This window comes from Chaetodon trifascialis, chromosome 20 (assembly GCF_039877785.1).
Source record: "Chaetodon trifascialis isolate fChaTrf1 chromosome 20, fChaTrf1.hap1, whole genome shotgun sequence".
Lineage (NCBI taxonomy): Eukaryota > Metazoa > Chordata > Actinopteri > Chaetodontiformes > Chaetodontidae > Chaetodon > Chaetodon trifascialis.
The window spans coordinates 4,843,350-4,869,286 of NC_092075.1; the positions used below are offsets into that span (position 1 = coordinate 4,843,350).

Sequence of the window (25,937 nt, forward strand, 5' to 3'; positions counted from 1 at the left end):
AGAGTGCTAACCCACTCTTATGTCATCAATTGATTTTGCCAAGAGCGGGGCATATTTTTTGGCCCATTATTCATATCGCTTGGAAACTACCTCTGAAGATGGAGAGAAGAAAAGAGGTGCTAATAGTTACATTATTAGAAAGAAATAATAGCCTCATAATGACGAGGATGTTTGAAATGCTGGTGGCTCTGTTTCAGAAAGTTCAACGCCATCTGGATGCTTTTCATACGCTCTGCAACAAAATATTTGGATTTTCTATTTCTGCGGCTCTCGTCGTTACATTCATCCCAGCATGAGGTGTTTCTGAACTCTGGAAAACACCGAAGCTTCTCTTTAATGCACCTGTGGCTCACTCAAGGTGTGTCTGCATTAGGCGGGAGCTGAAAGAAAGTACAGAGGCTAAGCTGGGAAGCATTAGGAGGTGCATCATCTCACACCATCACCTTCTTACACAAAGCAGAAAAGCCCCTTTCAGCTGTGAGAAAAATACTTCTACTACTGACTGCTGTACTGCATGTAGTCTTCACAGTATTGTTCCTCTGCTCTGTATCACTCCTGAAGACTGACAGCTAGATTTTAGTCTTGGTGTCACATGTGATCTTTGTTCAGTAACGCCTTGTCAGCGGTGTTCTCACTGATGGTGCTCTATACCATCAATTAGAAACATAAAAGCTTTGTGTCTTTTCATGCACACGGAAATGAATTTGAAATCCCAACACCGGCCTGTAGAGATGATATATCTGTAAATTGCCTATTTCTATAATTACCCCTAATTATCCTCTTATGTAGGAGATGAATTGTGCAGGATTGGCTTTCAGACCACCTTGTTTCATTTACATTGAATTCATCTGACTATTTATTTCTACTCCCTTTGTTATTCCCCATCTTTATTATCTAAGCGTCTCCTTCCTCTTACCCAACACGGGCCACGGAGACGAGATTTTAAGGCGAGGTCATGGTAACAAATACTGAGCTGCAAGCCACAAAGTCAAACAGGCTGAGTCTTGAATGTGCCCTGTCATCGCAGATCATTGTGGATTAAGATCTAATAAGATTAAGATTAAGTCCTTTTAGGAGCAAAATATGTTTTCAGTAAACACAATGACTAAAGATTTTACATACTTAAATGTTGATGCCTTTGCTTGATAATTGGTCTTAATATAAACGTTTCTGTACCCGACCTTAATCATGGGTCTAATCGTGAGTAGTAGTAGTACTACAGTAGTAGTGGTGGTAGATGTGCTAGCAGTTACAGTGAAATCTGTTGGATCGTTTGAATGCATCTCCAGAGACTTCCTTATCTAATTTCAAAGAATTTCTGTATCTGTTCCCAGTTTCATTGTCTGCCACACACCCCAGCCAAAATCGCTGAGAAGAGGGAAGACTCTGACACTATTGGGGAACTTTTTTCAAAGTTCTAATTAGAGAGTAATTTACTAAATAATGACAGCTGAAGGAACAAAGATGCTGTGAGATTAAGACTATTTTCTTGGCTTGGTGTGTTTGCTACACTCCCTCTGCCGCAGCTGTGTTTGTCAAGAGTGCAGATGGTATCGACACTCAACACAAGAGCACTTTGGGAGTTTTGGTGTTCGTCCCTGTGACCTTTGTATTTTCTGCTCTTGAGGTGTCCAATGCAGAGAGAGCACAGGTTTAGCTTAGTTTAGAAAAGCTTTATTGACCTTAGAGAGGAAAACTGCAGAACAGCACGCACCACCATGTGAAAATGATCAATAAATCAAATATCTGCCATATGCTATAAGCATCAATGCATGTATGTAGGTTAGTTCTTATTTTGAGGTTAGTGGCTGAAACTAGTGCGAGTGGATGAGGATGATGCCAGCAGACCGCGTCACTCAGCCGAGTTAGGAACAGGTGGTACAATCATGTCTGCAGCAACCAAGGACGTGTAGTAACACGTTACAGGTGATGCATGCGAGGAGAAATTTTAGCTTTAGAGAGCTTTTCCTGTTCCTTTTTTGTAAAAAGTGTATGTCTGCTGTTTACTCTAGTATGTTCCTGAGCCTGTAATTGAGCGCTGGGGTGAGAGCGTGCGAGGAGCGGCTCGACTGCAGCTGCCTGGAAGCGCCACCTGTCTTTTGACCACGATGTGATGATGATGGAAGCAAACCCAGAGCGGGATCCTCAGAGCTGTTCCCACCACTGGCTGCAGCCCTGTGCTTTTTCCACAGGTCTGAACAGTTTTCCCTAGCTTGCTCCTGTGGTTTGCTTTAGAGCTTCTATACCAGAAAACAATGCAAAAGAAAGGATGTGCTCAGTAAAAGAGAGTAATGGCGCTGTCAGCATTTCCACGAAAATCCATTCCTCGTTCTTCTAAACAGTTAGTGATCTATGATAGCTGACTGTCAACACACACTATCAGACTGTAGTGTTATGTATAGCGGGGACGTGATGTCAACACCATACAGCTCACTGTCTGTAGACTAACCAATGTTGCAAAGTGTGGTCTGAAACTGGGTGCGTTGATTGCGACACACAGTCTGGCCCCACCTGCTGCTTTTGTCCATGCTTACCTTGTTGGGCTGCACCGCTCTCCTCAGATTCTCCATCCATTTGTCTCTCTCGGCTGATGAACGGCAGGAAAAACATTTGCTTCCTGTGGAGGTGGTGACCTACCGCAGAGAGGGGGGGGGGAATGAATGCTTTAATGATCAAACCTCATGCATAACAATGACAGAGAATAAGTGGAACAGGCATTTTTACTAAACTTGGTTTATAAATACCACTGTGTCTCTGACGGCACAGAAGTTTATCAGCAATACACACACACAGACACCAGTGGGTATCTGAAGATGACATGGCAGTGTTGAGGGATGAATGAACGGTGTGATGACCGCTTGGCAGGCTGGGTGATAACTGGATGGTTAAAAAATGCTCGGTGGGACAGAAAGAGAACAGAGAGGGCAGAAAAAAGAATCTGAATGATGTAATGAGCAGGATAATAAAGATTAGTGGAGATTTCTGCTCTCAACAGTCGACGCTGTGGGATGGAAAGTATTCATTAATTTCTCTCGCCCTGAGGCGAGCTGACGCTCCAGCTGCAACATGTGCTTGTGCACACATATCGTGCACAGGTGAATCTTACGGTAATCATTACCCCAGTCCACCAATGATCGTAAGGATGTGACCTAAAGAACAGCCATCTACACCTGGACCTTGGGCTTTAATTGGCCATCAGCCGCTAATCAAGATGAGATGTGAAGTAAGAGTAGCTGCTGGTTCACATTTCAGCTTTCTTTCAATGATAGCAACGGCAAACAGAATTTAGACCGAACGACTAATCGAGAGAATAATCAGCAAAAAATCTGATCGTGAAAATGATCGTTAGATGCAGCCCGAGTTGCTGTGGAAAAGAAAAAACAGTCAGAGCCCCAAAAACAGCAAACTCATAATGGTGAGCAGAAACAACCCAAAACGTGAGAGCGTAATCCTCTGCTTGCCATTTGCAATGCGAGCAGAAGAATTTAACAGCAGCAGCAGAACAAGCTGTAAACAAACCACTGATACATTATCAGCGTCCAAAGTTGTTGTGGTTTACATGTTGGCAAAGAGTCTAATTACACATCCTGCAGACATGGAGCAACATTAGCATTCATTTGGAGTCCTTGGAGTTTTTGGCCACCTGATTAATGCAAGTGAAATATTCAGTCTCCTTTCAGCTCTGCTTTGGTCTCCTCTGATTTCTGGGGCTGCTTCATTAGCAGCTAAATGCTCCACTTTGTTCACTTGAAAGTCAGTAACTTTGTTTGTCTTTGTTGGGTGCTGGGCTTGTAGCGTTCAGTGGGTTTATGAGAGCTTTTTGGCCGAGAGTGAAAAGAGGTTGACGAGAGCAGTAAGGGCGAAGCAAAATAGCAAAATTGTGAAACCAAAACGTGAAGCTGAAAGACGCTAAATCGCTCTGTGGAGATCTTTGGTGATAACTCTGTGGGTTCATCATTATGAGCAACAACTGGCACATTAAACATATTAATTTTGCTCCATTGTAAATATAAAATTATTGATAAGAGCAGCTTTAAGCACCAAAATGCAGCTTGAACACTTCTGAGTTTTGCTCAAAGAACCAGGAATTTTCCTACGTAGTTGTTTTTTTGTCTGGAAAAATGCTCCAAATGCCACTCACCAAACACGTCTACGTAGAACACGACCTTTAGTTTTCGAGCCGAGGATACTTGAAATAACTCCTCCTGCTTTACAGCACCAGACGTTTGTCAGTCCACGGACGGTTTGATAAAGCAAGACCAGCAGCGAGAATGTTTGTGTGTTCGTGCTCTGCGTATGTGTGACCCCACTCACCTCAAAGCAGTAGTCCTGCCCGAGGATGCTGCTGTGAACGGGCTTGATGACAACCTCGTCCTCCATGCTTAGGTCCAAGGCTTCCACAGCACTACTGGGGCTGAGCAATGACTCATGGGAGCGAGACTCCTTCAGCCTTGGCATCAGATGAGATCTAAGAATGGAAAGAGGGAGAGAACTGAGTCACCGCGCAGAGCCTGAGTAGAGGAAGTGAGAGGGAGGGGAACATATGTACTGCACGTATTAGCGAGCGTTCATGGTGAGTGTGAAGCAAGAGAGTGTGAGGATGACGAAGAGAGGATGCTCCGCTCGCCTCAAAGTCAGCGAGTCCTCGGCATGACAAGCTCGCATACGGCATCAGACATGTTCACGCACCCACTCCTAAGTTCACTTGCTAATGAATGCCATCAATGAATGAATGAAGAAGCATGAAAGATTTGAGTCAAGCTGTGCGAAACGATGCAGTGGAACCACTATAAATAGGAAGCAATTCATATCATTGATTATCATTAATGGTGAGGCTTAGATAATTTCCATGATGCGATAATGCTCCGCAGTGATAAAGCGCTTGCTATCTGCTTTGTGGAGCTCCATTTAGTCGAGCCACACCACACACACTCATAACCCGGTCAACTCTTCCCCATTGAATTATGGCAGGAGCTCAGAGTGCACTTTAGAAAGTTCAATATTCCAACAAAGACAGCCCCGAAGCACTATTCATGGCCATTATTTAGTCAGAGAGGATCAGGAGGCAAAGTAAATGCCTTTCCACTGTTTGCCGCGTTTGATGTCACCAGGAAAGAGCAAATGCGGGCCAGTGGCATATAAGATCGACATTACTGAGATTGATATTCAACCCAATGTTTATCTATTCCAACATTTGATGACAACCGGTTATCTAAAATGTTTAAACGTGATGTTATTCTCTTCGGTTACAAACACCAGGGCCTGGTGCTTGCCGCCATAAGAGGATGAAAAGATAAACAGGCTAGCGAGGGCAGTAAGCGGCAGCGACAGGCGAGCAGCGCAAACATTTGACACTCAGACAATGGCAGGACGGGGACGACAGAGGGTCAATCGCTAGCGTAATGAGTGCGAGCATTCTGTTAATAGTGCCCTCCACGGCTGGCTTACATGCTAATCCCATGTATGTGAGCAGGCCTGTGCGCGTGTGTGTGCTGTAAATCTCCTCTGTGGACTGAAGGAAGAGCTTTCCAGGAAAAATGCAGCACCCATAATGACAGATTAGCAACCGAATGCAGCCTTTTGTACAGTCAACCAGCTTTGTTGTCAAATCCACTGTCCAATGTGAAGTGGATAATGATCTGGGCTCTCTCTCTCCTTTTTTATCTCTTACTCACACACACATGCTGCAGAGGCAAATTTCATCCTTTGAAATAAAAGGCAAAAAAACATGTGAGCGAACACGGCGAGCACTGCTTTGCATATGAGGATCCAGTTTTAGGGGCTTCTAGGCTTTTCCAAAGCACAGCTGCAGGGGAAGTGTGTTTGCACCTAGCTCTGCTTTGTGATTGGCTGCCTGGGTACCGGGCAGAACAGAGAGCGAGTCAAGGAAGCGGAGAGGAGGGGAAACAGGGGTTTTCTAGTGGGATGTGCCGTTAAAACACGGGAAGGGATGGAAACTTATTGTCCACAGTCCCAAAACCTGCATGACTGTGTTTTCATGTCTCACAAACACACTGACTGAAAGGAAAAACACTATCACACATTTTAATGAACTGGTAGCACACACATTTATAACATCAAACCGTGACTAATAAGGAGCATGCAAACATTTTCTCTGGGGATGGACCGGGACATGCAGCCAGTGCAGCTTGCCAAAAACGAGACCCTCTGGAGGAATATTCTGCACGTTGTGCATCTTCAAAAAGAAATATATAATATTCTTCCATTATGATTTCCCTTTTCTCTCAGCATATCATATTAGAACATTAGTGTCAGTGGAAATAGTGGGAGACTGTATGAATTGATGAATAATAATGCAGCCTGTCATCTGCGTGGCACTGTATTAAACGGCACTGTAACGTGTAGTTTACAGCCTATTGTAGGCCACTTTGTACTGACGACAATGACAGACTGTCTGCCGTGTGAAATCTGCTCATAACTTCTGTATCACCCAGTATGACACACTGTTCGTGTCAGCCTCTGCAAATAACAACTGGTATTAAAAGCAGGGCCTCCTGTCCTCGTCTCATTTCTCTCCTCTTTGGTCCCCTTCCCCCAACAGTTGTCTATTCTCAGCAAACGTCCTTCTTTGTCCTTGACAATCCTCCATGACTCTGCCTCCATTTCTCTGCCGTCCTGTCCTCCTCTCATGCAGTGTTTACCTGACAGTTTATGTTCGGAGGATTCTTCCAGACTCTCTAGTGGACATCTTTCCACCCCGCTCTCGTCTTCTTCCACTGTTCTGTTTATCTCTCTCGCCGTGTTTATCTCCCTTCTTGTCTCTTGGCCACAAATCAATCCAGCCCTCTTCGTCTTCTGGGCTTCATTCAGGCCATTTAAATATTCTAGACACTATGCAAGAGATATACAGGCAATAGTTCTGATAGTTCAGAAACTTCCAGTATCTCCTATAAACACAGATAGGACTATAAAAAGTTGCTGGAGTAAAATATATCGTTGAAAAGGTCAAGAAATAAAGAACAGCCTTTGTAAAGACATAGTCAGAATTACAGGAGATGTTGCAAAGAGCACTGCTCATACTGCGTCTATAACGCCTTATGTTTGGATATATAACTGGATGAAATGTTTGTATGAGAGCACACACACCTGAGGAGACCCACAGATTTGTATTTCTGCATAAATAATTCCATTAAAATGTTGCACAAGTTTTGAGGGGGATTTTTATAATCAAGCAGCAGTAGCTCTGCACATCCATTTATGTTTTCTTAATGAATTTGTCTCCTCTGATCATCGTGTACCCTGTGGTGTTTTTATCAGACGCGATAGTGGTTGTGAGGCGAGTGAGGGACACTGTGGTTCTGCACGCCCACGTTATTCTTTATTTTCTGGCCTTCTCTTCGAGTGGACGCAGGAAACAGCGAGTGGCAGCGTGGCATAAAAGCTTTTTCTGCAGTAGAAGAAGCAGAAGCAGGGACGAGAACATCAAAGTGCATTCAAAAACATCTGTTTCTGTCTGCCTTTAATGCGCCTTTGCTTTTTCTTTCCCTGCCGATGTGCCAACTTTTGCACCTCAGCTAAGTGTAGAAACTTCTTTGTGATATTTCCAGAAATGTTTCAGTTTTCTGGCAGTTAGCCTCAGGGTTTCTAAGCACAAGCTACACAGCACGGCAACATAGTTACACTAATTTTTTTCTGGTGCATCAGTTAGTGTTGCATCGGGCCAAAATCCTATCAGCACAGTCTGACATCTAGATGTACTGTGCAAGGTTAAGGTTCAATAGAAACCCGGTTAGCAGTTAGTACCGGGGAAAGGAGACCAGAGTAATGGATTCTGAGTGTGTCTGGGCTGCACTCACTGTGCTTTGTCTCCGCATCCTGTAGAAAGAGTTCATCTGATAGCCTGTCTGGGATCTGATATAGTCTGAAACCCCGGGCCCATATAGGCGTCAGAGCACTTAAGGCTTCTAACACACTCACTTGCTGGCTAGCTAGCTGCACCACAAGGGACTATGTTTATACTGATGGCTCAAGATAAGTGGAATTAACATATTGCAACTCCAAATAACAGCACATTGAAAGTCTACATCCTCGTGAATTGCTGGGAGATTATGCATTGTTTTACCATAATTACACCTACTACGACAGCACGTTATAGCACATGTGAAGTGGTGTTCTGTGTTAATCGTCACTTGGGAAATAACAACCTCTTTGTTTGTTGCTTCTTGTTACGTTACTGTAATAACCAACATGCAAAATGACCCTAATGACCAAAGCTCAGGGCTTCTGACATAACCTATAACAACAAATACTTTTCTCAAGAGAGGCCTCCAGTTAATGCTAGCGTTAAGCAGCCTGATGCTAAGCCTTCTTGCTAACAGTGTTTACTGTGGTTACCGCCCTGCACAGTGTTTACACAGCATTTTGCTTTGCTGTCAGACCAGCATTTACAACAATCAATACGCTTTCCACTTGCAGACTGGCACAGCAATTACTTGTTAATAATGCTCTGTACCAAACACATGAGACCCGGGTGCCAGTGGGAATGCATATCTACAAGCAGAGCCAGGCAACGACGTGCAGGGTGACCGATTATGGCAGCTTCAATTTTTGACCCCATCTAGCTGTCGTTGCGACTGTTGGAGAAAAGAGTCAGCTAAAGAAATGTTGTGCAATGTTGATGTAAAAAGATAAATATAATAAATGATGCTCCCTTACAGGCATGAGGGCTCACTGGTGGTCTGAGTATGAAAATGATGTGAATCATTAGCCCCAGTTTGCATCTCGTCACAGAGCGAAATATCATTTTTGCAAAAAATAAATAAATAAATAAATGGGTTGTTTTGAATGAAAAAATTAAATAATACAAAGATGCATGCAATATAACTGATAATCTTTTTTTTAATTTGGTTAATGTCTGACAAATTGAGCTAAGACATCAATTAGCTTGTGCTAACAGAGTGGGGTTGTACCTGACCCAGGACGGGTTATTGTGCAACAGACAGAATAATTTTTTCATCGAGGTGATTTAAAGAGTCTTTGAGGATTCTAGAAATACCTTCAGAACAGTGGTAAATGTTGACAAAGACCTTCTGGGCATTTGGACATTTATTTTTCAGAGGATGCTTAGTTCTGTTCTGAACCAACACCTCACTAAGACCCTTTATATCATCTTTTCCTCCAGTGTCACCTATCGCTTTATTACGACATTTTAATATGTTGTCCATGATGAAAGCCAAACCATAACCATAAATACAATCTGACAGTGTCGGGGACGAAGCAGGGCAACCTGTAGTTGCGAAACCAGATGCGATGGTTTGGTAAGAACTACAGCAAAGTGATTAGACGAGTGGTTTGTAGCCGAGTACTTAAGATGAGGTTGCAACACACACGCAGAGTTTTCATCATATTTACATCCCTGTACAGTCCCAAAATTCATCAACTGCTCTTTGCAGCTGGCTTGGTTTGTAGATGGGGCACAAACCAAAAAAGCTCAGGCCAGCCAACCACGCCAACCTCTCCACGAGCACCTGGGCCCTCACTCAGACATCAAAGCGGAAAAACACTGCGGTTAACGGAGAAGCATGTACTGCGCACACACAATCACACAGTAATCACTGAGGCTTGATTATGAAACACATGCACTGCAGAGAGAGGCAACCGGACAAATAAGCCATTATTCCTGCATCAAGCCTCGCACAATAAAGTGTCCATTATTCCCACTGCTTTGGCACTGACTCAGTGGAAAGGACCACAGGCCGTGATGAAACAATTACGTGTCTGTCACATTGCAGAGTTCTCTGTCACGGGCCTGATCGCTCATTTGATCCAAGCAGATGTGGTTAGTCTTTCTCAGTGCTCGGCAAAAAGGGGAAGTTATACTCCTGCCACAGTCAGTTTCTGAATTTTTGGATGATTCATGTCTCTGTTTCGCATGTTAATCAGCAGTAAAAAGCCTTTTATGTTTCAGGCAAACCTGTGAAGATGCATGCTTTTGTCCATCAACCCGCCATCTGTCGTCTGCACTGGAGTGCACAGTTAGGCGATGGGTAGCAGGAGAATATAAACAATACAAACATCTTGCCCACAGCCAGAGGCAGAAAGAAGAGTAGTCAAAAGGGGGCAAGGGAAAGAGGTGAGGGGGGCTCCTGTCAAATGCCGTTGGTGCAGAACGGTGGATGTGCGAGCTGAACCGCTGACAAGTAGCTACAGGCCTTGGAGCCCAAACACCAATCAAGGCAGCTAGAAGGGATCCAGTCAACAGAACGGCATAGCAAAGCTGGTTCGCTGTCGAAGTCGGACACGCCGCGGAGAAAGAATGATCTCTGGAGACGAAGACAGAGGTTGAGATGGTGAGTGAGTGAAGTGAGCTGGAAATGCAGCAGCTAATGTGACAGCCCCACTATAATTCCCTCTGCCAATAACCCTTAGAGGGAAATTTCCACACATCACATTCAGACTGACACTCGCAATCAAAAACACCCTTTCTGCTCATTCATCCGTGACCTCTTTGAGTCCTGATTGGCTGTGTCATGGATGGCTATGAATGCCATAATGACAGTGAAAGGGAAAACACGAAAATGTACATTCAAACAGATGGGTAACATAGATGAGTGGGCACAGTGAAGTCTGTGCCGGTCCATATCCGGTGCATTAGTGCTTTGCAGCACCTGTGCTGCTCGGCGGCGGCGGCTCTTTAGGCTCTTACAACGCCAGCGGTCTAATGCACACAAGACAAAAGAGAGATTATGCTGGGAAGAGGGAAGGGAGAGACACTGCCCCAGGCATCACTGCGCCAAACAAGAGGGGATAAAAACTAAAGCTAAAGTATGGTGTGACCACTTTTGTGAAGAAAAAGCAGTCAGAGCTATAGATGGGAGCACACATTATCTGAAAGTATAGAAGGAACAGCTCAGCACAAAGACGGCCTTTCATTTGCAGAGAGGAAGGAAGCTTTTAAAGGCAAGAATGAGACTCATGCAAACACACACACCCCTTCCCACCAAACACACACGCAGGAAAGGAGGGAGTTAGCTTTAGCATTTAGTATCTCCTAAGTGGTCGGCTCCTCGAGGCCCATTTTTAGGAGTCTGCGGGGATGCCTGACTCAGAGCGCTGGCAGACATGCTAAAGCTTGGCCGGTAACTGAGATCAGGTGGCTGGAGAACAACTGTTGGGAGAGCTAAGGCAGCCACCGAGCCAGGCTGTCTGGTAACACACACACACACACACACACACGCACACGCACACGCACACGCACACGCACACGCACACGCACACACACACACACACACACACACACACACACACACACACACACACACACACACACACACACACGCCTCCACAGCTTGATTACAGTGAGAGCGTAGCCTCCCTGCTAGGCTGGGAGGTAACTCAGGGTAACATCTGCTAGGACACTCACTGCAGGAGACCAATGCGGGCCGATGAAGAGCTGCTCTGGCTGGGGTCTGGCTCTGAGGTCACGCGCTGAGTGAAAGGGAACAGAACAGCTGGCTGCAAAGTACAACCACTGGACACGGTAGATCACACTAGCAGCTGCAGAACACAGCATGCCAATTACCTGTGATGATCTGTGAGGACTGTTTAGCTTTTTTTTTTTTTTAAAAACATTTGTGGTGATTTCGTGAGAGTATTAATTCGTGCCAAGCTCTGCAGGATGTGACACATGTGGTGAATTCTTCTTACTCATCCTATTTCTCTTCCCAGGCGAGCTTTAAGAGCCAAGAGTCAAAGGGTCATCGAAGCATATTATGTAGCTTCTACAACACAATGGACTACAATTCCTCCACTGACAGGAGCATCTATGTGCGGTTGGCGCTCAATTCACAGTAATTACAGCAGGGGCCGAGGCAAAAGTAGTACAGCCAAAACACTGCAAGGACAATTAATAATGAGGTCAAAGGTCACACTAATGAGTAACTCCTTAAGTAGCAGCTACAGTCACAGGGCAAAGGACAAATGTCATTATAATGACTAATGGTCTTCTGGGATCTCACCAATGCGATACGATTGGTATATTGATTTAAATCATGCACTTTACGGGACACAGCAGGGAAAATCATCATGATTGAGTACGCCTTCACTAGAATACATTACTTTTTTTTGTCACGCAGCCCAGTGGAATAATCTAATTCATGACATCATGCTTGTTGCCTTGCATGTCTTGTCATCCACATGCATGTTGCATGCCCCGATCCCTAGCAACACACGCGAAGACGCTGCCAGAAAAGGGAGGAAGAGGAGAATGAATATGACTGTGGGTGATCAAACTGTGCATCAATGTCTCAACACTCAACACTGTCCAACACGACTGCAGTTCACTATTAAGGGTTTCCTCAGCTGGACCAGAAGGCCAGTGGTCTACAATCTCAAAAAAACAAAATGCAATCATTTGCTGACAAGTAAAACTTTGATATCCAATCATGACACCTGTTGCTGCATCAAATTCTGAATAAGCATTTATTTCCAAAAATCAAAGAAGCTGATGAGGTCAAACATTAAATATATTGTTTCAGTTGCCAGAAGGGATTTGCAGATGGTCCCGCTCTGTCTTGTGTTTTAGACAGCGTCACATCTTCTCTGGAATCGGGGTTGTGTGTATTTATAGCATGACTTCACCGGTCCAACAGGGAAATGGACAGGCGGTGCCAGCGTTTGCAAAAACACTCAGCGTTATAAACATTTTTGTTTAACTTACACTATAAATAATAATTTGAGTGTTGGGACCAGTGAAGTCATGGGCCAAGAATTGATTATTTCATAAGCAGGCAAAATGAAATGAGCTAAAATCAATAGAATGTATTACCCTATTGATTTCTGCTTAATCTATATCTGTGTTATGTATTGTAAAAATGTGTGCCCCGAAATGCATTACAGACTGCACAGAAGCAAAATGTCTGCTCAACATTTGTGCTTATTGTGCTCGCAGCTAGCTGATTTCTTTAAATCAGCACTACAGTCCATCTCTGCGTTCATCCACCCAGTGAGGAAATGAATCAGTGCTAAATGAATCAGGTACCTGGTAGAATATGTGCCAGATGATGCTTCCTGTTGAGTATGTATTTGTAAGAATTATAGGTGCGTTTGGAAACCAGCCAACTCAACCCACTTTGAAACTGCCAACAAATAATCTTGACAGGCCGGGGCTGATTCATTATTTTAAACCTAGGAAAACAGCGTTCGCAACAAAAGAAGCAGCCTTTTTCTTTTTGCTTTGTAATTCAAAGTACATATGAGCACCATTTCCGCTTAACACACTCATTAATTCTGCTCTAAAATACCACAGCGGAGAGAGGAGTGGGGCAGCTGTGGAAGACGGAGGCAAAGATAATATAGTTATCACCGCTGTAAGACAGGGGATAGTGGAAACGCTTGCTTAATTGGGCCAATGTCTGCCCAATTAACTGACTTATTATGTGGCTTCGAGCCATCCAGTGATCCTTACTGTTAAACCCTGAAGGGCAGCGAGGTGTCGGAGCGGTTTGAGAGACTGTCCTTCAAAATTAGAGCCTGACCAGAGAAGAGCAGGAGAAAAGATGAGGTCCTGACATGAATCAGTGAAGTATTACACCATGAAATGCGATCATTGGTTATACAGTAATGTCATATCACTAATAAACCCCTCCGCTGGCAGAAACACACATGTGCAGAAAAATACACGTTTTCCACTTCAAGTTTAACATTTCCTATTTGTTATTCCGCATTAGCCATTATTGATTTGTCATTTAATGGTGGTAATATAAGTATTCTTTAACCACAATGCTCCACAGCGACGTTAATAGGCTATTAGTGGTCAGACACGCACATATCAGTGGGCATAACTCAGCCTTAGCCATGAGGCTGAGAATACTTAAGGCATGCCAAGGTCATGGAAATGGTCTGTGCATCTGTGCTGAAGGGTTTAGGTGCATGTGTGTTACAGGCTGTATTCATGCAAAGACAGACCAAACTCCATACAAAAAATATACAATTGTCCTTCTGTTTTTTGGCATGAGCTCAGGAAAATATAAATTAGCCACAACAAGGCTTTTCTCTCTCAAACTCTTGCATAACTGTCAAATGCTCGGGGAGCTGATAACACCATGTGCGAAAGGGAGCAGAGGAGATGGGGAAGTGCGTTTTTCACTTCTTGACCTGAATATTCAAACATCCCTGTGGCATTGGACAAAGAAACAGGCAAACGCTCAAGTTCACAATGAGAAAAAGAGGGCAGACTTTCTTCCCACGCAACATGGCAAAAAGAGTCTCGAGCCTATGATCTCTGCAAACACCACTTTTCCCACTTTCTTCTGCCTTTCATAGTTACATTTTTATTAATACTAGATTTAGACAGGTGAAGTAACTTTAGCACATAATTGGCTCTAAATTGTAAAGCGCTGTCAATACTGAGATCTTATTTGCACTTTAAAGCCACGATTTGCCTCTGGCACTGAATAGTTGTTGTGTTCATGTCTAAACGTGTCCTTGTTTTCTCTCAGCGCCTTCCTCTCCGACAATTCAGATGTACAGCACTTATCCTCTTTTTTTTAATTAATCATGTTCCTTTCATAATTCCAACAGACGGTACTTACTGGCATATGTGTAGCAAAAAATAGTTAGCTGAAGCCACAGTGTGCAGTCCTGAGTGAACCGTGGGTGGATGCAGAGACAGAGGTTTCCAAAAACCACAGCGTGCAGCTGTGCTGTAACCATCCACAGCAACAAGCACACCCGACAACAAGGCATTAAAACAAAAGGACACTTACGATCTACTGAATATGTGAAACATTGTCCAGCAGAAGCTCTCCGCACTGGATCCACAGAGCGTACAGCTTCAGTTTGGGTCGCATTCCTCACCAGCGGCTGGTCTCAGTGTTTTCCCGACTATTTTTGAGTCTCTGGGAACGTGGCGGGAGCCTCTGCCCTCTAAGTTACACCACACCGCTCCCAAAGGATGTCTGTTGCTACTAACACACCCCTCTCCACATCCCATTTAAAAAGACAGTGCTCTATTTAGGACAAGCCTTCCCATAGTCCAGTGAAACATTATATTCTCATGAAGTAATGCAGTAAACACCAGGCTCAGGATGACATGGGGCTATCAGCTTATCCTGTAGCAAACGAGTGCATTTGTAGCAACTTTGTTGAACTTTTTTGGTAGTTTTTTTTTTTTTAATCTCCCTTGACCTCACTGTAATTTTTCTTCCTGATTATTCTAGCTGTAGTATTTGCATGATAATAATCTAGAATTTCAGATGAAAACCTTGCCAAAATAAAGTCTCGCTATGCGTCTAAGGTACTGTGAAGGGCAGTGCTGACTCCCACTGTCTCTCTGCTTCGATAAAGCAAACCCAAAAAAGGGATGGAAAGGCTGACAGCCTGTTATGAATGATATTTAGGTGCTACTGTCTGAAAAATAGAGCAAAATCTATATTTTTCTAGCTGAAGTCAGTCCCTAGGATACACAGTTCCTCCGTCATCATCAGATCTGTCTCCCCTGCTTTTTCTCACACTGACATAGACCCCGAGCTGGCAGCCAGGAAGTCAGCCTGCCTCCTCCCTCCCTCCCTCCCTGTTTCCCTGTAGCAGGAAACAATGGCTCAGCCTTCAGCACCACACTCTGTGGGAAAATACCGGGTCCTTGGCCCGGAGAGGGGGACTCCAGGAAAAGGGAGAAAAAAGAAAAAAAAAGACGAGGGGAAGGCACAAAAAGGGAAAGATGGAGCAAGAGAGGGAAGGAGAAAATGAGGCCAGCCAGGTTTAGGGAGGAGACGCACTGCCAGATGTATTGTATGCTTGTTTTTACATAGCTGACGACCCAGCGAGGGAAGACTGATGTCACAGCTAAGACATGCTGTCAAGAGACGCTTCGATCCAAACTGATGTTTGAGCACCAAATAAAGCCAGAGCCCCAGATATGCCAGTCATCTCCTGTGGAATAATTACACAGAAGCAGGTCCAGTTTGACATGGAACAGTGTCAGTATTTCATATTAAAACGCTTTCTGAACAACAGGAGAACATTTCAGCTCAATCATTCAACAGTGTGCGGACGCCATTGTGCAAAAAGACTAAAGTGAAACTACAGGAGGCCGTAGCAGCTGTCTACATCCACAATGCAATTCACTGTGAACTGTGTAGCAGAAAAGGTCTTCAAAGGTGGACCAGTTCTCTGGCTCCAAAACAATTTAAGTATCATTTGGGAGGTGAAACTGGAGGTGGTTTCATGTGCTTGTTCCTCCCGATGCAGTGGATTAGAATTGCTTGCTCTTATCACAAGTAAACAGACCTGCATGCCTTGCTGTTTTGGAGAATGGTTGGGTAAAGGTTAACTACAAAGCCAAGGCAAAGCCTGGAGACTAAACACTCAGGGGATTTCCTCATTCTTCTGGTCTGGGTCATGATAATATCATACCTCATAGGGTTGTTTGGAGTGTGACTGCTCCCAAATATAATGTGGGACAGGGCAAGGCTATTCTATCTTTAGACATTTGTTTGTAATCACCGTAGCAGGAGAGAAATGCAGAAAGCTATCTCAAAACCTTCATTATTCATGGGAAAAAGTATACTGAACAATATCCTTCTGTGCTTATGTGGATGTACAACTTTTATAATATGCATGCACAGACAAGGTTTTGGTGAATGCCCACACTCGGAAACAAACAAACAGGGAATGTATTTGTATTCTGAGTGATTCAGCAAGAAAAAAATCCATGTCAAATCATGCCAAGGAGCGTGTGGGTGGGTACAGGCGAGGTCATGAGCCAAGTGCACAGAAGTAGACGGCAACAGGAAGGGGTCATGAGAGATGGTGGGAGGGACGGGGCTCTCTCAAATAACTGTCTGTCTGTAGGCAGTCCCTGAGAGGCCTCGCCTCTGAGAAGTTATTCCCCTGCTAACCGCTAACCTGTTTAGTAGAGCACCACCTGCCTGCACAAAGGTAAAGAGAGGAAGGGAGGGAGGTGGAGCAGAAAGAAACTCATCGGTGGATACAGTACGTTCCAGGCAAGCTTCCACAAGTCGGCATCGCAGAGAGGTGGGTGGTGGATGGAGAGAGGGTGAGACATGTTGGACAAGTATGTGCTGATAGAGGGCAGGGACAGGGAGAAAAAGATGAAGACCAAGAGAAGAGCGAACTCGCATCAGCATTACAGGGACTCAAGTGGGGAGAAGATGAAAATTACTGCAATAAGGAGGATGGTAAGACCGAGAATAATACCGCTTAATGCCACGGCACTGAATCTGGGCTGCAAGTGGAGTTTAATTAGACGCTTTTGCTGTTAAATTTGGAAGGCAATCTCTCCCGTGTAGGAACTGGGTAATATGATGACATATATAGACAATATGTATGCTAAGAGTTAACTAGCAGAGATTTGTTATAGCATTTATACTGAGGTGACTGTCTCTTTAATATGACTGGCTGCATGAGACCATTGTTGGCAGTGTTGCCAAGTTTTGTTAAAAGATCAGCCTCATCCAACCACAGCGTCTTTCCGTCTTCTTCCCCAGAAGTTGGTACAGGAAGAGAAGTGAGAGGAAATGGTAAGCAGTCGAGGCATTACAGCTCCCTCCCTCCATTCATCCCTCTGTAGCCTGGCCTCCGCTTCATTTTTGTAAAGCAGCTTACTGTGGAGAGACAGGCGCACTGATGAACCGGAGACTGGGGCAGTGACATCAGCTCTCCTGTGTGTTTGTTTGTGGAAGAGACAGAGATAAATAGCATGAGGGCGGAAGGACGGACAGAGGCCGGTACTGTAGGACTGATGCTCGAGAGCTCTCCTCTCACGTTGTTCCTATTGACTCTGCACTTCGGCCTTCAGGGCAGCAGAGAGCGAATGAGTGATTCAATTATTGACAGCGCACAATGCTGCCCCATCATGAGCATATGCTCCTCTTTCATCCTCTCTCAGGCAGGGTCGAGGAGATCCAGAATAATGTTTCTGAATGTCTTTGGCTCAGCCTGCTCCGGCCGTCTTTCATTCACGACGGCTAGACTGAAGATGATATTCTAACCTCCAATTTGCTGACGCGCATCGCACCTTTTAAAGCCAGCGAATGCAAGCACATGGACATTCTGACATTTTTGTGCAAGGCCTGCCATTCTCTCTTCCTTTCATGCTCTAAACCCTTTTCAGATTGATCATTTTGACTAAAACAAGTCTAAATGCTATCCATGCTGTGTTTGTGTGTGTGTGTGTGTGTGTGTGTGTGTGGAATGTTTATAATCTCCTCTAAATGTCTGAATCTTGTACACTTGAATGCAGTCGGTGCATTCACTCATTTTATATGCTTCATTTGAATAAAGCATAGAAAAAGAGCAACACAATCTTGATGCCAGCTCTAAAAACAGGAAGTAGGGGCACTTCCAATGCAAAACAACAACAAGGAAACTACAAACGTCTGATCTCATTTTACTATTACTGTCGCAAAAATGAACCGTTGGGATGCTAAAAAAACAACATGCAATTATTGTGCATTAAAACTACACGTCGTTCCTGCCCTGTAAAAACCACGTACCTCCCAAAATGTCAGCTTTCAATGAAAACAGCCCTGTTTTCAGCTTTGTGCCAGAAACACTCCTTCAATTTTCCTGAAAAATCACCACATTTCCATTCAATAGTCGGTGTTCCGGACAGTGACGTGCATTGGAAAATGGACAATTGCGTGAATTAGATAACTATTATCGACGATACACACAAACCAGCCTGAAGCAATGCCCTGCGCCTTCTTGGATGTTCATGTTTGTGTGGTCGCGATTAAGTGTTGTTGATTGAGTGCTGAACTGTGGCTGCGTCTCCCTCCCCCTCCCTGAACCGCCAGCGGCTCAGACCTCTTGACCCCCAGTCGAGTGGCCCCCGGGCGCGGCGCTGACCCACTCCTCCCTCCCTGTAAATGTGTCTGATCAAATGCTCTGCCCCACTTCATCAGCGCTCAGTAAATCAATGGACATCACAGAGACGGTCTATGACAGAGTAATTACACAGAGACAGAACACTCAGAATGACACGAAGAGACAGGAAGGAGTGGCAGAGAGATGCTGTGTGAAGCTAAGCTCTGCGTTTATTCCCTTTAACTTATCTCCCTGCAACGCAGACAAATCAAGGAAGTGATATCCTGGAAGGTTCATAACAGGTTATAGAATAAACTAGCACTAGTACAACTAGCACATAAAATACTGGAACATAAACATCAGCAGAGCGTCCTCCCTCTCTGTCTTCATTTCAGTCCTCTTCTATGATGCAATATTCTTGGACTGTTTGTCTTATCTTCATCTCTCTCTGACCATCTCTCCCTCTTGCTCCGACTGCATGTTTAAGGCTGTGAAAATGACTAACAGCTCTATTTCTCGCTCTGCTGTCCCTTGTTACTGGCTAGCCAGCTCTGACCTAAAATAGGACGGCTGGAACATACGAAGACGGACAGCCGAAGCTGAAGACACATGCATATGTGCGCCCGGTATGAGCGCATAAATAAATGTGCGCGCAAACATTTGCTCATGCATGCAAACAGATAGAGCGCTCCAGGCTGGGAGGAGGAAAGAAAAACAGGAATCACACTGTTACTGCATACAAACACAGACTGACACAAGTGCTTGTAGCCTAATACGTAGAAGTCAAACTTGGTTTGGTTCTGGAGGGCTCAACGGCAGGCTACAGTCAAGAGGACCACCAGCTGAGCTCTCACACTGAAACATATCTGAACGCTGCAGCACGCAAGCGACAGAACCATCAAATTGTCATTTATGTGTTTACTAAACCAAAGATGGCTTCCTCCCGTGAAGCCACCTCAGAGGAAGACAAATGTTTGCTTGAGCGCTGTTCTCCAGGAACTTCTCTACTCTTCCTGCGTAACGTGGCGGGGAAGTTTGGCCGTGTTGAACAGCCGCTGATGGCCTCTGTGTTTTAGCCGTCTTCTTAATGAGACAAATTAAAATGCAATAAGTCTAACTGGAATAATTAATGAAAGTTAATTACACTTGATGTGCGGCTGCTGACTAACTCCACGCATATAAGTGGCGTGTACCGTGTGTTTCACGCCCATGTGATTCCCGCTGTGTACGGTGCATTAATTGAGCTGTGGATTTGAGGGAAAAATCTGATCATTATCAGGAAATATATTTAAATTATCCATCCATAAAATGTAAATATATCTGGGGGGGGGCTGATATGATCATTGCTAATTGACTTAATTCCATCTTGTAAAATCACTTTGAATCTAATATATGAATATGAGAGTGTAACAGATTTAAAACTGCCCAAAGCTCGACTTACCACCAAGAAGAGCTGTTCCACTCGTCTTGTGCAGACATTACACTGCTTCGACGATGAAATGAGCTGTTGCTCTCTGAGACTCCCAAACTCTCTATCCTTAGGACACACGGCTCCCTTTAAACTGCTAATTGCCTCCAATGTACGACTTGGACTGAGAGCGCTGGCGAAAACCAGCAGCTGACCTCACAGCGTGGCCCAGTCATCTGATTTGTGTTAGCTGGCTGCCCTCCTTCACACAGGCCACCTCTGTGTGATGCTGCTACATTTAGGATGTGGTCACCACTCACAAGCCGAAGCCCATCTCTGCATTATCATCTCTGGTGTTACGGCGCTAATAAATGCACTGTTCTGAATGAAAACCCTTTGGGACCTAAAAGCAATTATATAATTATGACTGAGTATCCTGGATGTACGCAGGATGTAGTAGAGAGTGTGTGTGTGTGTGTGTGTGTGTGTGTGCTCAGGAGAGCAGCCTCCCTTGCATTGTCACAGAGAGAGAGAGAGAGAAGCTAAGGAAGAAGAGGACAGCACAGCTGGAGTATAACCAGCACACAGAGGCAGAGGAGCGTAAACAGTCTCTATGAAGCATCCTCTACACGCAAAGTGTACATTTGTATTCGTGGCCACGCATTCGCACACAGAAAACAACCTCCCGCTGCACGAAGCGAGCAAACCAGCACACAAAGGACGGCGAGTGACATGTGAAAAGCAGGATAACACTCACCAGGCATTGTCAGAATTCCACAGAACAATCAGAGGCAGGCGGAGAGAGAAACCGAGGCTGAGCCGGAACGAGAGGGGAGGAAAGAAAAAAAAGAAAAAAGAAAAAGAAATGCAGGGATGGATGAGGGCAGAGGCGATTTCAAAGCTCCATTCTTCCCCCCTGCCACCGATGCAGGCTGCTACTCGCCTCTTCGCTTCCTTACTTGTGGTTCTCTTCCTCCTTCTCTCCCTGACTCCTTCTCTTTCCTCCTCCTGCTGCTTTAAGACAAGGGGTGGGGAGTAAGCGCTACAATGCTCTCCCTCTCTCGCTGCTCCCTCTCCTCCTTTCTTTCTCCCACCCTCTCTTGCTCACCCTGTACAGAGCATGCCCTACTTCCTGTGTTGTCTCTGAAATGGGACACACTCTCTTCTGTTTGTTTTCTTTTCCTCCGCATGAATGAATATAAGGATGCCCAGGTCCTTGACTATGATTCGGCACTGATGATTTGTGCCCTTTTCCCCTCTGCTGTCTCTCCCCCCTCTCTCTAACTCCAGCTAAACCCTCTCCCTTTCACTGTCAGTGATTGACTGCACCTCCCATTTCTGTCTCCTTGCGCAGGGAGGAGCCTGCATATGGTGGTGTTGGGGGGGTGGCTGTCACATGCATGTGTGTGTGGTGCAGCCTAGATTGGCCCTGCCCCCCTTGTGTGGCTCCAGAGGGAGTGTGTGTGTGTGTGTGCTCTTTGTCCTGTCAACTCTGCTGCGAGGTGTGCTGCCTCCTCTGTCAGCCACTACTGCTGCTGCTGCCGCCGCCACCGCTGTTGCTGGGACCGGGGGTGGTGGTGGTGGTGTTGTGGGGGGGAGGGTTTGCCGCCAACCTGCCCTGAGCATGGACTCGGCTCAGCTGGGAGACCAGAGCTCATGCTGGGGCTCAGACAGAAAAAACACTGTACATATGAGGCTGGAGCTCAGCTTTGGCAAAGTGACTTGGCCGATGGGGCCAGCCAAAGGGTTCGTAGTAGTGAGGCTGGAATGTGGGTGGGATGGTTTTGCCATGCTCAATTTGAGCAGGGATTGGTAGACTGGCAGAGGAGATAAGGCAGAGGCTATTTCTAGAGCTTACACACTGGCAGAGCCGGCACAGGGGGATAAAGGGCTGGGGCGGGACGCAGCGATAAGGCTGGACAGCTGTGGGGAGCTGGTTCAGAAGAGCGGTGGACAGTCATCTGCACTCCCTGCACGTCTGCAATGATGTCATCAAACATGACATCACCCTCGCCCCTTGCACACACGCACACACAAACATGAGTGCACGTGTAAACCAAGTGACCACACAATAGGGTGTGGAGGAGGGTACAAATACTGAGCTCTGAGTTCACACCCATTCTAAACAAAAGCACCGGTAGCAGGCGCATTGTTGGGTGGAAAATGACCAAATCGAGGAGAGTCTCTCAGGCGCTCACTCTGCTGACCACCTGTTTCCTCCTGAAGCTGACAAAGAGTTCTGCCTTGATCCTTCTGAGTCACAACTGATTCTTACTTCACTGTATTTCAATCAAAATCTGTGAGGTTACAGTCCATTCTAAAGCACTGAGGATATGTATACAGTACACAGCACATATGTGACGAATAGAGCTTTGCACAGTTGATAAATAGAAACAAAGATTACAGGTTCATTAAAACCTGTCTCAGGAGACTTCTTACACATAAAAATGCTTCACTGTAACAGCATTTGTACTGGCCAAAACTGATTTTGATCTAATCTCAGCATGGCCTGGATTATAGATTTATTGCTCTTTATTGTAGTGGGAGTGAGGTCAGTTGCAATCCAGTGCAATGAAAGGAGGACACAGTTTGCTGTGCTGTTGTATTGTATTCAATGCAAAATTATTGCAAGATCTTTGATAAGTTTACTCCAGAAATAAAAATAAAGTGGAAACAGATTCGTCGTTTGTTCATTTGTTACTGTTTATAAAAGGTCAAACCTGTCAGCTCCGTTCGCTCAGGCTAGCTGCGGCTAATACTTTTTCCAACAAAACGCAGTTGTATCATTATTATTATTTCATATTTTCTGTACGCTTTCTTGTCTAGACATGTTATCTAAGTCTTGCGTGCTGCCTTCAAATCATATATAAAGATTCCGGCCTTATTATGGAGCGCTCTAATTATTATGTATTACTATTTTCCAGACACCTCTGAAGGTAATATTACCTTCCGCAGCCACTCTAACAACGCTCTAATTTAGCACAACTGCAATCATGAGCATAAAAGAGAAACTTCTACAGTTAAACTTACAAAACTTGAAATGTTTCGTGTGCAATGCTGCAAAGTGCAACACATTTGCAAACAATGACAAAATTCTGTGAAGGTGTCATTTGAAAAATATGCAGCATTTTCAGACAAAAGTGCAGTCTGAGTGCACAAAGCTATTTCAGAGGGTTTGCAAATGCACAATGGCAAGCTGACTGTCTGACAAAGAGATAATCCAGCTAACAATGACAGCACTCAGAGAACTTAGCCTTTTTTAAAGTGATACTGCTATCTGTCTGGCGCCATCTCATCTCTCCTGCACTTCAGTTTTTGTGCGCCCGTATTTACCATTCCCCATGCAGCACGCATGCAATGCAGCATGCATGCAATGCAGCGCAACGACAGCCATCAGCAAAGATTTGCAACAGAGGGAATCAGATTCCAGCAACGAGCCTAGTAGATGGTGACTCATTCCAGAGCGTACTGTGAAATGTGATGCACCTTTGATTTTAGCGGTAGCCCATCCATGTGCTCAGAGGAGGCGCTGCGAGCAGCAGAGAGGTAAACAGGCAGCGCCGACACCTTAAATGTTTGTTTCTAACTAGGTCAGACTGCACCAGTGGAGCTGTGCTGCTGTTTCGCCACATTTACGTCTCTCTCTTGAGTTTGATTCAGCTAGAGCATTGTGATATAAACATTACAGCAACAGTATTTTATCAATAGAGCACAAAAATGGGTGTTTCTCAAAAAGAATGATAAATAACAAGAATAGTTCCCATATTATTGAACGTTAGCTAAGTGTGATCTACCAGACGTGTGATCTTCATATTGATGCATTCAGAAGAAGTTGAGGCTGAAAAATTCATTTAAGAATTTAGACTAAAACACTAAAACAAGGCAGAAACATCCATGTCATAAAGAATATAAAACGCCAACATGGAGTAGAGTGAATATAGAGCCAAGGAGGAGTGCTAGTGGAGCTTAACCCAGCCTGTGCTTCTTCTCCATCAATGCATTCACTTCATAAAGACGTGGGTTGCAGTGGTCGAGGCTTAACGCAGACACATCCGTATACCACGCCAGTCTGGCCTTGATGAGGCAGCGTCTGGAGCAGGCACGGCGAGTAGTAGATAGAGAGGCACACCGCGAGGCCTTTGAGCTTCATCACCGCTGAATCGAAGTTTGAAGTGCTCTATCGCGCCAAGGATTCTCGACGCTCAGACACTTCATTTACAAAAAATGTAAAGTGGAAATAACAGCAGCCATGTGCAATTTGATAAAGTGAAAAACTGAAAACTGTTGATGTGGTCAAAGAGATTGATGTAAGAAGGGAGGTCAGAAGAAAGCAGGAGGACACTGATTTTACGCCTTGAGGTTTTCCAGTGATGCAGCATTGTTAGCACACAGGAAAGCAAATTGAAAAGAGTGAAACATTTGAGTGTTTTGATAAGTAACTGGAGGCTTGAGAGCAAAGACTGTGTGCTGGCTTTCATTAGGTGGCACAGTATGACCGGTGGACAGGTGATTCCTTCACCTTTGCAGGCCAGTTTGCACACACAGCTGAGAGCTATGTATAGCATTTTGAAAGGCTCACCTGCCAGTGAACAAAGCTGCATTGCACCACACTTGAAGAAGAAAGTGAACCCATCATTGATGCTGCAAAACGTACTGCATGTCTGTCGCACTGAGAGGCGTGAACGAGTGAACGAGGGAGTCATTTTCGGACACAGCCTGAGTTTAGTTGCCGGAGACGTGAGCCACCTGTGACTTGAATCAATCCATGCAAAGTCAGACGGACCAATCAAAAATCTGGATGGAGGGCCAGCTTGCCAGATTACTGCTGGCTTGCATTACAAACAGGAACAGAAGTGAGGAAGGATGATGCTCATCAGACTGCTGAAACTTGAAAAGAGGTTCGCCTTTTGCAAATTATCTGAACATACTGTCTAGACAGATGGCAGCTGACATGGTAAAAGAAAACAACTTCACTCCTGCAAGAGCTGGAACTTCAGTAAGTCAGGAAGCAATGCGTATTTTCACCTTGCTCTCTCCTCATATCACCCTTTACCACATGCATAGTCATCACAGTGCAACCACACCTATAGGCTGAAGTATGTCTGAGAAGTGCCTGACATCACCACCTCTGCACTGAATCATATCTGCTCTCCCACACTGTGAGTCTTCATCAGCAGCTTCGTTTTTGTCCGTATGAATACTGCCGCGGCACTAAGGTTCATTACATCACTTAACTGTAATGATAAGCCAGTTTGGATAAAGTTCATCCCACAGTACGCTAACCTTAACCCGAGTCTAACTGCCCTAAAATTTAATGATTTACATTATGGGGACTTGCGTTTTGTTCCCATAAAGAAGACAAGTCCCCATAATGTGACTGTGTTATGTAACACATGTCCACACGCACGCACACACACACACGCACATACTACAAAAATGAGTGAAAGGCGCAGTGAGCAGTAAAGTGGCAGAGAGGCCTGTTAGTGAAGTGAAAGTGGTGAAAAACCATCCAGCGTCATCACTATGATAATTCAGTGGGTCTATAAGAGCCGCTGAGCACCATCTGGACTGACAGTGCCACTGAACTCTTTTATGTGTCTGCCTGCGTGTGTGTGGTTAGTCAATATATAGAACTTACTGGACGTCCTATCAAAAAAGAGTTTTCTCTGGCCAAAAAGTTTTTTGGGGGGATTTTTCAATTTGTGCACGAATTACTTCAGCTGAAAAGTGGAGGTTGCAA

The 25,937-nt window shown here is 44.8% G+C and overlaps 1 protein-coding gene across 8 annotated transcripts in view; it reads right to left on the bottom strand.

The window, feature by feature from the left end:
- Positions 1–25,937, bottom strand: part of LOC139348509 (disabled homolog 2-interacting protein-like) — a 145,878-nt gene that overhangs the window by 33,792 nt on the left and 86,149 nt on the right. For 6 of the 8 annotated variants that reach the window (XM_070988689.1, XM_070988692.1, XM_070988691.1 and 3 more), the window contains 2 exons: positions 4,315–4,468; positions 2,535–2,633 (listed from right to left, as the gene is read on the bottom strand). In XM_070988689.1, the coding sequence (XP_070844790.1) occupies positions 2,535–2,633; positions 4,315–4,468 (253 nt within the window). Of the gene's footprint in view, positions 1–2,534; positions 2,634–4,314; positions 4,469–14,726; positions 14,840–20,954; positions 21,525–25,937 lie in introns of those variants that run through there. The other 2 variants (XM_070988695.1, XM_070988694.1) reach the window with 2 other exon arrangements.